Raw genomic sequence first — 17,643 nt, forward strand, 5'->3', positions numbered from 1 at the left:
CCCAACTCTATCATACTTTTCTGAAAATCCTTTGGCTGCCAGCCAATACTGTACTTCTCGAGGGGTGGAATATTTGTCCAAGGCAGGTTCGCGATTCATGCTATCGTTATAATGCTCCTTCTTCTCACGGAATATCATTAATACTTGTCTCAGTTCCTGTTGCATTTCTTTCTCGGTTTTCTTTCCTTGAAAAGCAAACACACCAGGTATTAAACAGTTTTGTGCGTTGTAAAAATGTATATATTACCGCTAATTGAATGATTACTCTTCAATGTAACAGACGACATGGTCGAAGTTGTCGAAGAAATGGATAACTCATTCTCTAGAGGAGGCGGTGGAGGTGGCGGTGGTACAAAAGGTGTTACCAATGTTGATGGTGTTGTTGGTGTTTCCGGCACAATTTCATCGTTCGCATGCGGAGGTGGTGGGTGAATTTCAACCACCTGCGTCAATTCGTTGGACTTTGGTTTCTTATCTCTGATTTCCGATCTATCGATAGACGGTTCCTTTTTATCATCATTAGTTTCATAATCAATGGCGAATGTCACTTTATTGCTACCGATAGACTTCGTCTCTTCGGTAGATTCATCTGAAATTTAATTAGCACGCATAATACTATTAATAATCGATAACATAAAATAATATTTAAATACTTAATTTCACAGACGTTAAAACGACTAAACCCACTTACCCCAACATTCCTGGAGCACAATATCACTAAACACTTTTTCAATGGACGATCACATTAAGAAGCACACTTTAAGCAAACGCAACGGGGCCACAGTAAAGATACCGGCGTAAGACGTAATGAGAGAAAAGTAACAAATACGATACTTTGTTTCTCAACCAAATAAATACTATACTACTATCAACTAAGTGTTATACGCATAAAAACAAGTACTATCTGTAACCGAGTATATTTATTAATCAAGTGATGTACATAAATTACAGTGCAACAAAATATTGGACGGATCGTAATCCCCATTCCGTGGACACAAAACAAATTAAAAAGTTAAGAAAAAAAAAAAAAAAGAAAAGAAAAGATTTCACTCGTTCGAAGAGTGAATAGAAAATGTAGATTACGTGATCGTGCATCGTATTTTTAATTATTAATTGCAAAGTGTCCCTCGTGGAGAAATTTTCACGGTTCGTAGAGATTGCTCGCACGATGGTTGATCGTTGCTACACGATTAGAATAGTATCCTAAAGAGATTGAAGGTGCGAAGAAGAATTTCAAGATCTAATTTGCAAGTATCGTTGAACGTGTTTCCCTCTGTGATATCGTTTCTCGCGTATAACATTTTTAGGTCGACTAGTTAACATCGTATCGTCGAGAACGGCTCTACCATTGATTTCTGCGTATAAATAATCTTTTCGCTCGAGAATAAATCGATAATTACGCATAATTGTCTCTATACCACGATGTTACTACGAAACTTTAGGGCAATGAGAAAGCAACGTTCTAGCGTTCGTCGTTATACGCAAACTTTGCTTCGCGTCTTTCACTTTCTCTTTAATCATTGCCACGCTGGAAGATTAATTTCAACGAGCAAATTGCAAGAGCCAATGTCGAGCTACCGTACCAAGTTCGTGGCTATACATTTTTCGACCAATCGAGCGTCTGAACGTCACGTGTGCAATTATTACAGATAATGGAATATCAATGTATTAATCAACGAAACAAATATGATTTTTTTTTTGATAAATCTGGAAGAGTAGCTCGACTTTCGCAAGCGAGGAAGCTTAAAGTTCGACGCGAACAAACGATGCGATATTGTTGCGATTTCACAGTAACGATAACCGTGCTATTTAACATTCACAACATTCTCTACATTGTCTTTTCTTCGCATTTTTGTAAATATAAAAATTTCGAAATACCAAACATCAGATAAATATGCAAAATTTGTCAATGTGAAATTTGCTACAATGCTTAGTGTCATCACCGCAATATCGCAACGATGTTCCGTTATTCATCTGTTTAAAACTATAATAGAGTATGATCAATGTGGAAAATCGCAACAACGTGTTGTACAGTTAGTCCGCGCCGAGCTCGAGATGTTTCTCGAAATATTATAAATCAGTAGCCGCAGAATTTCTCCGCATCCACGTTATAGAGGTATAGATAACAGAAAATAAGCTACGTTCTTTCCTCTCACTCTCTGATCGTACAGGTAATTTTGATCGTCATTATACGTAGAGCTCGGTTCGATCTTCCAGTCTTATCTTACGATTCGTAGGAGGGGAATCGCGAAAATCCAACGATTCTTCTGCCTCGGCGTTACCCTTCGCGTATTTGTACAAGCTTATTCACACTGATGCATACAGACACATGTGACGTCACGTACAAGCATCGAGAGAAAGATTTGCGTCGATGATTAAAGCCATTGATAAAGGAAGAAGTAAGTCAGAACATCGACGAATGTAAGTACACTTACTTGACGTCGCTTCGACTCGACGTGAGAACCAAGAGCAACGATTTCTATTGTTCCAAGAGGAATTTTATCAACAGCTTTAATTTACGATTAGCTACATACAAGCTTTTTTGTCATAGTGAAGCCGAATATGTAATAATAATGGACGGACACAGTGACTTCACCACGATCTCTTCAGCGGAGGCGCACGAAAATTGCATTCGAAATTTTCACGAGTTCGACGCGAATCAATTTGGAAAACTTGTAACCAGTCCACTTGACTCGACGCCTTTACGTTACAACGTATTTTTTTTTTCTTTTTCTAACAATGAAACTATACATATTATCCTTTGTTCTGTTAAGTATGTATATAATATTATATACTAAGATTTGGTTAGTCGATAAATATAAAAAATATGGTATCGTCCCTACGGTCACTATAAAAGAAAAAGGTACGGTATTAAAATAAAATCGAACACTTCTAATGGACTGTAGTAAAATGTCAGATGATGTTGAGATTTTGCTATACAACGAGATTTGTATAACGACGTCGGTTATGTTTTTAACAAACGTGGAAGATGAAAGTCGTGTGTAACTTGCTTATAAAATATCGAATAATTTTGTTCGTATATTATAAAATATGTTCCATCCTATTACATTCACTGCAATTCTATGTTTGATTGCAAACTTGTATTGTATTGTATCTGATAAAATCATCGTCTTATCTTAAGGCTTTAGGGGAAAAAGAAAAGAAGTAGGCATTTGATGAATCGATATAAATTATAAAAGAAATTCTAGAAGAAAACTTTGGATAAGAAATCGAAGAAATTGAATGACAAAACCAACAAATACAATTTCTCCAGTTACCTTGTCCCTATTGCGATAACGATAGTTGATAATTCGACCTAGATATTGCTCACATATACCTCTTTATATATTTATATGATATATACAAATAGAAAAAACACGGTATTGACAAAAAAAGAAAAAGGTTGGAAACCATAGAACGCTTACAAGAACAGAACGTACAACTTGTACAGCAATTTAAGGCACAACATAAACGCTGTGGCGCTAATATATTCGTTGAATTATTGATCATTTCCAACATAGCATGCTTTATCTTGCAGCTGAAACTATCGAGAAATAAGCCTTCGATAGCTTCAACCACAGGAACCCAAGCCGTGAAAGTCTCAAGCACTTTAGCCGCATACTGCTTGGGTGGTCTAGCGTGGTAAGTCTCCTGATATCGACGACCACAACTTAAAGTTATCCTATTGATTCGATTTCTCTCCGATCCCTCAAGCAATGGACAAAATTACACGACTCTGAGTCACTAAATAGCTTAAAAGTACCGGAATTCACCTTTTTTCCCGAGTCTCTCTTTTCTCACCCAATCTGCGGGTGCAGGCGGTGGGATCGCGTGTGTTCGATGGGTGGCTTCTGGTCCTGGACTAGTGCTGGTCCTTTCGATTTCGGAATCCTGAAATTTAAAAGTAACTTTTATCGTAGAACAATATCTTAACTAAGATAATCGTGCAAATCTATTATTTATTGAATCTTGGTTAAGTTATTATATTATATATACATATGTTACTTGTTAGTTTATATATAATTATCAGAAAGCAATTCTATGATAATTATAATGATCACGAGCAGTGACATAGTTTCGTAACGGTAATTATTCTTTCTGTAATCAAGCTTTCACAACCATTCCCGTGTAATTGCTTTTCTTTAAGGATATAGAAGCCACAATGTCTCTCACCTCGTAATTATAGCCGTGCCCCTGTCGCGGGTATCGGCTCGTGTACAAAGGATTGTTGAAGACGTCGTTATCGTTAGAATGGGATGGATTGTGAGGCGTGACGATGGTGTGAGGCACGTGCGCGACCTGCCCTCTCGAATTCCTCGCCTTCCACCATTTCCTGCTATCGTCGAGGATCTCCAGATATTCACCTCTGACAACAGTCAACTCCTTATCATTGTTCGCCGTCCTCGGATAGGTAACCTGTACGATCTTCGCGTGTCTGGCTACCAGATCGTCTAACCAAGCTTCCTGAGCCCTTTCCATACCGGCGGCTCTCGGTGTTCTTTCGATCGAGTCCACGGATATATCGCTGTGCGCTCTCGTTTGATCGACTACTCTTTCTTCTCTGCCATACAACTCCGAGGCAGTCCCGTAATTTCTATCAAAGTACTCGTTACCAGCACGCTCTTCTCTACTCTCGTACTCTAAGTAATCGCTGCTATAATGAGACTCGTCCACTTCTCGGTGGTTATAGTACGGATCGTTTTGTTGTTCAGGGAGCTCGTCCCTCTTCTGTTTGTCAGCGTTTAACAAGGAAGCCAGATGATCGTGGTCTCTATCCTCTGGTATTGGATACTCCGGGGACCAACCATCCATAAATATAGGATGATACGGGGGAACGTGACCTTTCCATTGATCGCGTGGTATTAACCACGTGTCGCCCAGTGAATGCCAAAGCTCTGTTTCTTTACTGGTGACACAATTGATCAATAAGTTAACCGCTTCCCTAGTCAATAACGGCGATACCACTTTGCTCGGCAAGTTCGGATCGTAATTAGTATCGTGAGACGCGTCCACGATCAAAGCCAGTGGCGTAAAGAGAAAGTGTACCAGTTCAGGAGCGTTAGGATCGTGAATGTGAGCCTTCAGTTTGGCTAGCAAGTTGAACGACAGCTTAAACTTTTGGAATATATCGATAAATTCCATCTCCGGAGGTGGTTTCGCCCTCATTGTTAGCATCCCATCACCCAGATTTCTCTTCTTCGACTTCCGATTGCGCCTTCGACGTTCCAACTCTTTGGAAGCAGCCGCTGCGTGTTGCAGACGCGCGATAAATTTCTCAATGTCGTCGAAACAATGGTTCAGAATGGTTACGTCGCGTTCGTATTTCTCAGAGGACGTCGAGGATACCTCGTCGTTGTTCTCCTCGCGAGATATATCGTTTTGACCGTCGGCTGTAATGCAGAATTAAATTACTCCATTTTTATATGCGTCTATACGCTTCATGAAATATTCAAGAAAGTAAGTAGACAAAAATAAGAAACAAGCAGAAGGAAGGAAAAAAGAAAGAGAAGAAATGAAAGAACCTACCATTGTTAGCGTTAAAGGCAGATACTTGTTCTCGGACGTTAACCCCGTTTAAGGGTGGTTCTGGCGGTGGTAAAGTAGGAGGCGGTGGTATACGACCTCTTGGTCCCCTTGGCGAACCACCGGGTACCAGTTTACCCATTTGTAGCATCTTTAGATCCTCGACGAGATCCTGGGCCGAGACGCTTTGACACTGGAATATATGCATTTCTGCCCGTTGACCGGAACCACTGTCATCCGCCACTGTGAAGACGAGAATGTTGTTATACATCTCCATAGGGTCCCTCGACGTGAACGCGGTCGGTTCCTGTATCAACGAGGCTGGGAATCGCTCCATGACGGCCTGCATACGAATTTATCAACGATGCATTAAGTGAAATTGCCTCGAGACTCGTAACGTAAAGTAATTTCACAAATGTTCCACTTCGTATTTGATCGTTCGCCTACGGTAACTACACAAGCTAGTTACTATACGGTTCTTTTCTCTTTTCACTGGAAAAATCAGTGGAGAATTTCTCTGTGTGTCTGAAGAGGAATCTTTACCCCCGTCTCGTTGTCCATGATCAGCACCCAGTTCCGTTCCAGACGGAGCTGCATCTTTTGACTCCAGATGCCGTTACTCTTCTCCAACTGCAAAAGTCGCCGCATACCGTCCGCTGGATAAACAATACCGGTTTCCTTCGTGACCGTGAACGTGGCCAAATGCTCCATCATGTACGTCGGCTCGGAACTGCTCACGCGGCCGCCCGATGTGCTCGATGGACCACTCGACCCTCCATCTGATGTATCATTGTTAATTCGTTTAATAACTCTTTCAATTATCATTCGAGTGCTTCGAATGATTTAATAACAAACTACCGCTATTTAACTGTGACAAACAAGAAACATATATATAGAACTTCAACGATCATTGTAAAACGATACACTGATGAGTAATACCGTAGATTACCTATGCAAATTCATACTTTTGAAATGAAATGGAGAAGATGGAACCGAGATATACTCTGCCTATTAAATATTATAACAAGTACTATATTTCCTTAGAAATAAATAAATAAGTGCATGGAAATCCGCAATCTACTTGTTATAATAATTTGATCCTAGTTAAGTTTAACGATGGCAAAGAGAAGCAATCTAACATTATGTCACTATTACCTTTATTATAGGTGGAAGGACTGTGTCCACTGTTGTAGTACGGCATTGTGACCAGACAATCGTTTATCCTTTATCTGCAACAAACAACAAATATCCAAGTTGAAGAAATAGATACTCTACCATTATTTTATAAATTTAACAAAGTGCTATTTTCTATTGAAAAATTGTTGTTTTATTTTATTCGAAATGATTTTCTTGTTAGAAAATTCACCGCATAATATAATGAGAATAACGATGTCACAGAAGTTTGTTAGGCGTACAGGTTTAATAACTTAATGATAGAGACGGGCGATACTCGCACGTCGCGTATCGTATCCGGCTACCGGGTCATGGGGACCATACTTGGCGGCACGAAAGCCTGCTTGTAACCAAAGTGAAATTCCAATGAGCCTAATTCGCTCGCCAGACATGTCGAGAATTCCTTTCGCGTGCCTTCCACTTATCGAACCTCAGCGTCCGGAGGTGAGATCCCGCGGACACAATGGGCCAATAAATATTATTCATCGACAAACACATTTGCAGAAACGAGCCTCCTCGCGAGTTGTGTGGCGCTAAGATGTACAGAAGGACGAAAATACCGCTGTGTACCCGAAAAGGAATTCCAGAATTCGAAAGACTTGGTAAATAAATAGAAAAAGATGCTTTAGTTTACTCAAGAAACTTTGATTTCTTTTAATTCCCTCTTTTATTATTTTTTTCATATTCAATTTGGATATCGCAAGTATTTTGCTTTCTGTTTATTAAGAAGCCATCCTGAATCACTTGGAATTTTCAGTTTATTCAAGAAACAAAATCAAATCCTTTTATTTTTCTCCTCGTATATGACACTGTAGAAATATTGCGAGTTACAATATCTGCTATGCTTCTCGTTCATTAAAAAGTCATTCTGAATCGCGTGCAATTTTCACATTACTTTTTCCTATTTCAGTTTTGTAGAATGTATCGTTGCCCGGTATGAATGGGTTTTGTAGTCATTCAAGTTTCTAGCTCTATTTGTATTCCTCGACAGGCGTTCCTAACATTCCATTACCGTTCTGTAATAGATACTATATTATCCTCCATCGATTTTTCAAACGCGCTTCTATCGTACAACCTTCGTTTCTCGTTAATATTTTCCAAATGGATGAAATATCGAGAAAAATTGGTCCCCTCTATGAAATATATGAAATGATATATTCTCTAAGTGGCACCAGGGCAAAGAGAGAAACTATGAAAACGGCTTGGTTTTTGCATAGTTATGCGCGAGGAATGTGAAATTCTGAATTTACTCCGAGAGAAACCTATTTGATTCGACGACGCTTTGTTAAACGAGTGTAAACGTCTCACATCCATACGGGCGCAAACAGACGGTCTCAGCCAGGTGCTGGATAAAAGCTGTCGATGCGGGCTTGGCGGGCTATTTCGTTCGTAAAGGTCGTAAATTTGCAACGAGACGCGTCTACTTTTCAACAAAACGTCGTTCAAAGGGATTCGCATAACAACGTCGAATAATACAATATTTTCTTGGCCCATCGAACAATCGGTCTAAAATAGGGCAATGCCTGATAAAGGTGAAATGAAAAATAACGAGAAGATTTAATCGCTAAAGGACGTGAATGGTGTCTGAATAGAGGCCCTAAGGATCCTTGAGTTGCATACAATTCCTCGCATGTCTTCTCGTATGCGGAGAAGGCGCTTGTTTTGGACCGGATGATTTATTCGAGGTAATCAGTAAGAACATTGAATTCTACAGATGCCTAGATCCCTATTATTATTTTATTGTTGTTTTTCACTATTACCTATATTTATCTATATCATTAAGCTTCTTTAGATACCGAAATAATGTACCAAAGATAGATAAGTCTACAATAGGAAGTTACTAGAATGAACATATTAGGTGCGTGAATTAATTCAGTGTCTTTCTAAACGATATTCGTATAAAATTAATCACCAAATAGCGTCCATTATGTAATTCATTTAAAGTTATGTAAACAGAAATAACATCTGTTTAAAGCTACCATATAACAGATAACGAAATAATTCAGTTTCATTTAGTAGAAATGGATTTATAAAGCCACTGAAAATTAATATCTTCAAACGAAAATATTTATAAAATGGATAAATATTCCCTTGCAAAAGAGAACTCAAAAATAAATACACTAGCTGTATCTGAAAACAAGTCCAATTGAAAAATGAAATATGCAGTTTCTCTTTGAACAGATTTCCAAAAACAGCAGTGGCCAAGCTACTTTTAATTTACACATTTAACCAGATTTCCATGCTGGATCGTAACTAACAGTCATTTTCAAATGTTAAAACCAGTGAAGGAGGGATACTTGGATCGACAAGCGACGATTGGTCGTGTTATATATGTATCGAACGTATTTAAGAACAAGCGCGGTACGATCCCGGTCTTTCCGGTTTTTCTCTCTCCAGACGCAATGAAACTACGGTAAAAGCGGCGAGAACGTAATTAATATTCGAAATCTGAAACGTGGAAACGACGCTGGTTCCTGCCGGTGGATAAACGTTCGTCCGTTCGGTGAATGCTTTCACTATGCGTACCTACTGCTGGGATTAGGCATGCTGGGAATCCACATAACGGAGAAGGCATTGTTACACGTTCCTATCAATTGTAACGATGCTGTTTCTAATCCCTAGAAATCAAGAATCTAGTCTTTAATAACATATTAAAAAAAAAAAAACAACAAAAAGAAAAAGAAACCAACTTTTCCTCCTCATTTTGTTTCATTCCGTTCCGTATCGTAATTCTCTCTAATTCAAACCGCCTACTGGTTTCTTACTTAACGTAATTTAAACGTTCCTCCATATCATTAAGGCCTAAACGAATATATAACATTTTAATATATGCGAAATTCTCGCGATTTAATCAGGAAGCCGGGAAACGAGTTCGAAACGTGGCCAGTTTGAGAACGAGGGCGTTTTGTTTCGCGGCCCAATTTCGCTTCAAACGTATATCATTTTACGTGTCGATGGATTTGGGTCGTAGAACTATATCGCGATCGGTTAATGGCGTTGCGTAACGCCAGACGAGATACGTGACTCGATAAAAATCGATTGTATCATCGACGGTGGGAACGTTCGTTTGGTTTCCTCAAGATCGAGAGCCTTGTTATAACCCTCTCTCTTGTACGTCTCTTTTTTATATTCCATCTTCGTTCCTCCCTTTTCCCGCGCCAGAATCATATATCTTTTTTCGCGCATGAACGAACTGACGGATCTGGTAAATAGAGTGTCTAAATAAGTTCCTAACTATCTTTGTTAGAAACGCAAAACAATCTTCTCGCGCGCGATTGTTACCATCATGATGAGTATACGTATATAAATAATAAGCTTGGTAAGGCGCAAGGTGATCCGATATATCGACGATTCGTGTTGATTATAGGTTAGGTTTAGAGCCCCGGAGCACGGGAACGATGGAGCAATTCGTTCCCTAGTCGAAGTCGTAACCGCGGTGTAGAGGTGTCGTAACAGCGACTTAATAACAGCTACGTTGAAAAGGGAAGGGAAAAGGAAGGAAGGTGAGTGTAGGCTTCGTTTATATGCCTCAGAATCGAAGTCGTGTACAGAGGATGAACAAAAGTATTGCCACAGACCAGATTTTTCTATAAAATACTGTATAAATCTGTAAAACAGAGAATTCTTAGTGTAATATAATTTCCCAGTCTGAAGTTTAAGCAACTATACAATAAAAATAAGTAATAAAAGTCACATAATGGATTGTTCGCAATGGAGCAATATTTCAATTCTAAAATTGTTTTGTAATCGATACATAATCAAAACAATAATAATCTAGAAGCAACATAGGAATTGTAACCAAAACAGAAATGTCGTTATAACAGTATCTGGGATAAAGAATTGTCACAACCGTTTTAAGAATCGAAATCGATATCATAACTGGTTACAACTCTTAAAAATTATACATTACAAAAAATTAAATAGAGAATCATATTTTTTACATATTTACATAGAATTTTAAAAGAAACGCTAATCTGTGATAATACTTTCATTCGTCACCGAATATTGATGCATTTCGAGATTATGAACTAAATTCATTAGTGACGCTTTGAATTCTAGATTTTTATCAGTTCTCATTCAAATTCGCTACTCTATATTTAACCGTGAGGAACATTCTAACGCTCTTTACAAAGCTCTTGAGAACTCATCATGGTACTAAAACGAAGATAAATAGAATATAGGAACATACAATCGATATAAAATAATCTGAGGAACTATGCGGTAAAAAGTGGAATAAAAGCATTATCTATCGGAAACGTGGATTAGCGCCCTACATAAAATACATAGTCACTAAAATACTATATGTATATATGTTATTTCATACTTTTATGAATATAGCTAAAGAAATGAGTTCTAAATAGAAATTTCATTTACTGATATAGAGTTTCACCTATCAAAGACTGTAATAAGTGCTTCATTTTGGATATTTTATATATCTTTGCATATTAAATATATTCATCATATAAAATGCATAAATAATACAATCTAATAATCATGTAATAATGTGTAAATATTGAAAGCTTTAAAAACGCATAAAGTGCATTGCATAGATGCAATGTTTCAGAAAATATATCCAACGTCAATTCTTGATTTCAGTGTACTAGATAGGTTAGACTCCTAGACCATGAGCCCTCAAGCGTTGAAGCTAGCTGTCCGCTATTAAGGGCATAGAGGGCGCCAAAACATTGTATCGGCCGCGGCGCAAACTCTTGCTACATCATCTCATTAACACGGAAGAATTTAAGAAACGACGATGAATATTTACTTTCATTTTTTAAAAGTACCACACAGTAACAAGTCATTGTTTCTCTGTAATAAAAATGGCCGGTCGATAAAGTGCTAATAATCGATGTAGGAGTCAAGTATTCACGGATCGAAAAGTAGAAAGTGAAGTATTCCATCTACGATTTACACTCCGTTAACGATCGTTTGTCACGATCGAAGATAAAGACGGTAAGATTCCTACGGCGTTGGTTCCAATGAGAATCGTAGCCAATCGTATCCAATGAGAATTGATGGAAATGGAAACCCTTATCACGAGATGTCACCATCCCCTGTTAAGGATTAAATTATGTAAATTCCCGGGAGTATCGGTCGTGGCCGATTGAATACGCAAAAAGAACACCGATCGAAGTACATATTCTTTTGGAATTCGATTATGTGTCAACACGATCGAAATATGTACGAACAGGAACATAAGAAAAGATAAAAGGAGCGTATTATAAGGCTTGGATGTCTACGATCCCGCGACAAGTATACAAGTATAATTGCTTATGGATGCGGACACGCCCTGAGAGAAAAATTCATCCGGGGAATGCGCTGAAGTAACCACGTCCTTGACCGTACTTGACGGAAACGGCATTCAACCTTCTGATGCCTTCTTCTCCGTCGTCCAAGATGGAATTCTACCGCGAGGCGGTTGTATTCCAGCTGAACACCGTGTTTGGAACTTTTATTTGATGACTACCTAAAGAAAATATTAGAAAGAAAATCGGGGAAGAATGTTGGAAGTTGTTAATTCCAAAAGTAGTGGAATTATTATTTCTTTTAAAACACTAATAACGCATTGTTCGAAAACAAGAGTTCTGGTTTCTATATTTCAAAATGACCTGAATATTTACGAAAGATAAGAAAACGATTGCCTATTTTAATACCACGCCGTGAATTGTCGAGTATCTAATCTATAAAATAGTTTTCAAGGATACTAGATATCCTAATGAATGATAAAATGATTTACGCGCCAAGTTACACAGATCATATGTATTTATTTCATCTTTCCAGATTTTCATTGTAAGACTAAGAATCACCTTTGTAAATTTCCATGCTTTCTACAAAGTATACAAGCAACACAGTTACATACGTGTAATGCAGGTAAATTACTCAAGAATATTATCCGCCTGACTTGGAAGTGGGCATGCAGGATGGAACCTGATTCGCAGTGCGAAGTCTAAATGACACGGGAGAGGAACGGGAAATCTGACATTCTCGTTTTCTTCTCGCACAAGCTAGCACCTCGTTAACTGATCAAGATTTTGTTTCATTAACTGGCTATCGCCATCCTTGCCAATTAGGATATAAAAAAATTGGAATAGAAATAAAAAAAGCTTGGTTCTATAAAAATTACGCAAAGTTAATTTACAATGGCCGTATAATCATGGTACCGCGTGATTGATTTAAAAAATGGAGGAGGAATTTGAAACTTTAAAAGATTTATTTCGTCTGGATCAAAAATTTTGTGCTTTCCGCCTGGAGGCTTTCCTTCCTTTCGTGACAACGTAACGCAACATGCTCGTTAGATTGGGGTTCGAGTGCGCGAGAAAGGGGAGGAATTTATGCCGTCGTTAACGTAACGTTCCTTGGTGCAAGGTGGTTTACAAGCAACATCGTAAAATCCGCGTCTTCTCGATTTATCATAGCACGAGCAACAAACTGCTCGCATTCCCTTCATTCGCCAGTGCGTGGAATATCTCGTGGTGAAGGTTATTCACCCTTCTCGAGGGACTAAAATCACTCTAGATCCTTCGAGATAATGAGGTATATCGAATTGGTAATAAACAGTGGAAAAGCAGTATCTCAAGAGAATTTTTTCAATACATTTCCTTTACATTCTTTGTTATAATAATTTAGTATTTTATTATCCTCCAGTCTTTTTTATTAGTTTCTTGTCGATTTATCAAAAAATAATTTTAAACATATAATGTCAATTGACCATTTTATTTGATTAATTGTGGAAAATATATTTCTAAGAAATTTCGAGTATTTCTATTCTTCTAATGTAAGTAAGATACAAATACCAGACATGTTTGCTTATTTTACATACGTAATATCAGTATATTTTACTCGCGTAACACTTGTTTACTTTACATACACAATACCAGACAGTCACTTTATGAAGTCAGTTTTAAAACTGTTGAGTATGATGAAACCAAATAAAGAATCAATTAAAGTTTTTGAACGAAGGAGAAATAATATAAAATATAAAATAGATAGAATCTAAGATAGATACTATAAAATATATACAATATAAAGGGACTAAACCATCGCTTTAGAACTTCTTACTAGGCTAATACGAGCATCACCCGGAATACATATTAAGAAAAGGTACAAAACACTTTATTAGATAGTGAAGTATCCAGTATCTTAAAAGCTCTGACAAGGATTTTCAAAGACACATTCGATACAACTATTACTATTGTGCATTAACTCTTAAGGTCTCAACAGTCAAGTCTCATACTAAGGTAAGATACCTGCTACACAACCTATAAAACCAGATCAAATTAGATCGACTTAATAAAACCGTACTCTTTAATAGCAATATTTTTAATAGAGTCAATAACCACTTCTATTTCAATCATAGATTCAGCGATAGATTACCGAAGAAACAAACTAGAAACTATTAACGATGGACCATATTAATTACCTAAAATGCAATACGTAGATGAAAGTCGATACTCTGGATTCTGTTGCACAATAATTTATCAGCTAATAATATCAATGAATTGATAATTACAAGCTGCAAGTTAAACTTCTTTTTCGCAACTTTGCATTTATATTGATCTTTATGCACTTATGGGAAAATAGAATGCACATAATATACAAAGATACGTATATACAAATATCCAAAGTGGATAAAACAATTCTGAGATATAATAAAAAAATAAATTTGCAGAAATATCCATTAGTTTACTAATAACGTGTAACTTGTGATTTGTGATATCTCATTAATAATATTAACTCAATTGTGCAGGACTTGGTACCAGTCGAGGGCCAAAACTTTCAAGAAAATAACAATTTGTGGAGGTACGACACGTAAATGCCTGTTGAAAGTAAACATATCGCGGACATACGGCGGTATGAGCACTGAAAAAGTGGAAAGAAAGTTGCCAATGCGCCTCGCATACCTACTGATCTGCCGGTTGCGAACAAGTTTCGCAGTGAATGGACCGAGCGAATGAACTTTTCACTCACTTGCATCCATGGTCGGGATTAATCTCGATTAATCGAAACATCTTGATTAACTCAGTGATACCTGGTCGATAAATAAGTATTTTCGTCGCTTCTATCGCGAACAGATTATGTACTTCCGTGAACCATTGCTTTGTCACAGTGGTGCCGATCCGTCAATGACACATACGCGTTATCGAGATTTTAGGATAATTTTCGAACATTTTACTGCGGCTTTCTAAATCGAACGCAATTAATGCTTATCGATATTACAATGGGTAATAACATTATTTTCAAAACATGCTCGATGTTTCGGCGTTGCTTGAATTCGTCGGGCAACGTTACGCAAAAGTCGCTACTTTATATTTGTTCATGTGTATTTTGTAACTGAAAAATGAAATTATTCGTAAACGATCATATACAAGTCACACACAAAAAGTAAAAATTAAATTTGTTTTACGGAGATGTCATCGATTATCAAATTGTGCATATTTATACAAATTGATATTGTTATGAATATAGATCAACGATAGTTTTACATACTAAATATTACAAAGTTATCTCATACAGTGGCTACGAAAAGTATTGACTTCGAGACATTTATGTATAACTAGTATTATTTATGTTTGATATGTGTCGTAAACGCGTGAGTGGCAAAAACTATATGAATCCATCCACTTTTTTCTCAGGGTATCGAAGGTCGTTCGATGCAATATCGATGCACGCGGAGTACGATAAATATTTGCAATTTATGTCACGACGGTCATAATCAGTATACGTAGGTATTTCGTAGGCGTGAATTACAGGTGATTGTCGTGCAGTCACAGTTTACCATAGACATCTTCGATGCTTTGAGCGTGTCGTTAAGGGATTAGAATAATCTGGACGTTTCATTGGAATTTTATGTTCTTTTTCGCATATTTCTGTATACATTTAATTATTTATAGTTACACCAATTATGTTTCATCTTTATTATACCTTATAAAGGAGAAGAGAATGTAAATTACGTATTCATGTTGTTAGCGGATAAAAGATAAGTACCGTAAAAACTTACGAAATAACCCGTGTAATTGCATTTGTACATCAACTATCTAGCCAATAGAAAATTTTAGGAATTTTTGCAAGACATGCGATTTAACATGAACACAATCTTATTAAGAACAATAGTATTCAAAATTCGAAAACATTAACAAGTCTAACGAAAATGTCATGGGCGGGGAGCCTCCTTATAAAACGGTGAAAAAATGTTTGCTATTCTTTCATTTTTATAAGCATTACTCCCATTATTTACATTTTTTAACAAAAACACGGGATATATTATTTTATCAAAAATATATAAAAAATGTTAGTGAAAAAAATAAGAAAAAAATGAAGTTCCAAAACAATGAATCATTGCGATTCATCGTTAACGCAATGCTGATAACGTGACAAAAATGACACCACTATTTACGATTACATACAATGCATACTTATATATATAAAGATTATGCACGGGGAATCAAAATCTTATTAGTCTATAATGTTTGCATAGTTAACATCGCGAGAAAATCATACGCTATATTTTTATGATGACTTCAAAGTGTCATTTGCATAAAAATTTTTTCGGAGCACGAAAATCGGGACGCAAGATGAACTCGTCGTCTCGTGGCTTTGCATTGTTTACCGTACGATTGTGTTACGTTTCGATTTTCGATCAAGTAAGTATTCGATGGAAATAAAATTGCATCAAATCTTTCCCTGTAAGTGCGTATTACCGAGTACATCGACCGCACATCTTTCTCATAAAGGAGGAAAGATAATAAAGTACATCCGGTTAAAATACAAACATGTGTCAATTAATGGAATTCGATTGCATGTTGTCGCGATAGTAGGATTTTTCTTATTGAAGTCCGTTACCGTGACCAGGCACGAAGTATGTATATATAGATATATATGGTCGAGTGCTGATTATCATCGGAGACGTAGAGCAACAGGTGTGACCACGACAGACGATTCTTCGCGGGGAGAAATCCACGTCGGTGTACTCGGTACAATGACTCCACTCAAGAAATCATTTCCATAAATACCTTGACAGCAGCGTTTCACCGAGTCTGCTGAATTCCTCTATTCCGCAATTTGGGATCCGTACGGAACAACTCGGTAAAAAAAAAATCACAGCTCGCGCGACGTAAATGCGTACAAAAAACTGTTTCACACCGGTCTCTTACTTACCTATTTACAAAATGTTCACAATATGCACACACTAAAAGAGAAAAAGAGAAAGAGAAAAGAGAAGGAGGAGAAGCTTTTGGCAGAGAGCTACGTGCCGAACATGCTCGACTGGAAATACCTGAACGACTACCTGATTGCTCTTTGCCTGTTCGTTTCTTACCTGTTTTGCCCAGGTGCATTCCTAATGCGTGCTCTCTCATTGGTCGAATCGTAGCTATACAATATGGCGGTTAGATCTAACGGAATCAGATATTTTCAACGCGATGGGGCAGGATATTGTAATTGAAATGTAATTGGCTGGTAGTAACGAGTAAATTAATGTCCGTCGATGTTACGGTTTCCTAAATTGTATAGCGGAATAAAATAAAAATGAAAGTTATAAAACAGGGTTGCCAAAATGATAAAAAAAGAAACTAAAAAGAGATGGAAAATTTACGATTTAGTAAAAATATAACTTTAATAACAAGTAACAAATCCTTTATAATACTTATGCATTATGATTTCTTGAAATATGTAAATTTATATTACAATATATTGAAGTAAAATTGTATGCTTTAAAAACAAATTATTCAATAAAGGATATATGTACATACTGGTATCTTTTACATTTTAGGTGATACTATAGAAATTCCAAAGAAATTTGCACAAGTAATATTATGACGAAAGAAAATGAATATTTCTCTCTAAGAGTAACGTCACACACGTCATACAGATTAATATGACGTATAAAACAAAACATATAAATTAAATCATTAAATTATCAATAAATACAATATAAATATTTACTAAATA

General features: G+C 37.0%; 2 protein-coding genes and 1 long non-coding RNA gene across 6 annotated transcripts in view; 2 read left to right on the forward strand and 1 right to left on the reverse strand.

Annotated features, from left to right (window-relative positions):
• CRMP (Collapsin Response Mediator Protein) overlaps window positions 1-1,045 on the forward strand; it is a 22,818-nt gene extending 21,773 nt beyond the window's left edge. Inside the window, exon 11 of the mRNA XM_069115115.1 lies at window positions 666-1,045. Within this exon, the coding sequence (XP_068971216.1) occupies window position 666 (1 nt within the window). The 3' untranslated portion in view covers window positions 667-1,045. The remainder of the gene's footprint in view (window positions 1-665) is intronic.
• Window positions 1-17,010, reverse strand: part of LOC138180842 (epidermal growth factor receptor kinase substrate 8) — a 17,974-nt gene extending 964 nt beyond the window's left edge. The window contains exons 1-8 of one of the 3 annotated variants that reach the window (XM_069115103.1): window positions 16,852-17,010; window positions 6,679-6,752; window positions 6,067-6,302; window positions 5,527-5,866; window positions 4,174-5,390; window positions 3,774-3,891; window positions 266-589; window positions 17-185 (exon numbers count right to left, since the gene is read on the reverse strand). In XM_069115103.1, coding sequence (XP_068971204.1) covers window positions 17-185; window positions 266-589; window positions 3,774-3,891; window positions 4,174-5,390; window positions 5,527-5,866; window positions 6,067-6,302; window positions 6,679-6,724 — 2,450 coding nt within the window. In that variant the 5' untranslated portion in view covers window positions 6,725-6,752; window positions 16,852-17,010. The other 2 variants (XM_069115101.1, XM_069115102.1) reach the window with 2 other exon arrangements.
• Window positions 8,732-16,710, forward strand: LOC138180852 (uncharacterized). 2 transcript variants are annotated; one of them, XR_011173387.1, is made up of 4 exons: window positions 8,732-10,199; window positions 10,756-11,000; window positions 11,293-13,934; window positions 14,054-16,710. It is a non-coding gene; the product is annotated as an uncharacterized LOC138180852 (long non-coding RNA). The 2 variants fall into 2 exon arrangements; XR_011173388.1 differs by having other exon boundaries at window positions 14,066-16,710.
• Window positions 17,011-17,643: the final 633 nt, after the last annotated feature.

Source organism: Bombus flavifrons, chromosome 6 (assembly GCF_040668555.2).
Source record: "Bombus flavifrons isolate JBK064 chromosome 6, iyBomFlav1_principal, whole genome shotgun sequence".
Taxonomy (NCBI): domain Eukaryota; kingdom Metazoa; phylum Arthropoda; class Insecta; order Hymenoptera; family Apidae; genus Bombus; species Bombus flavifrons.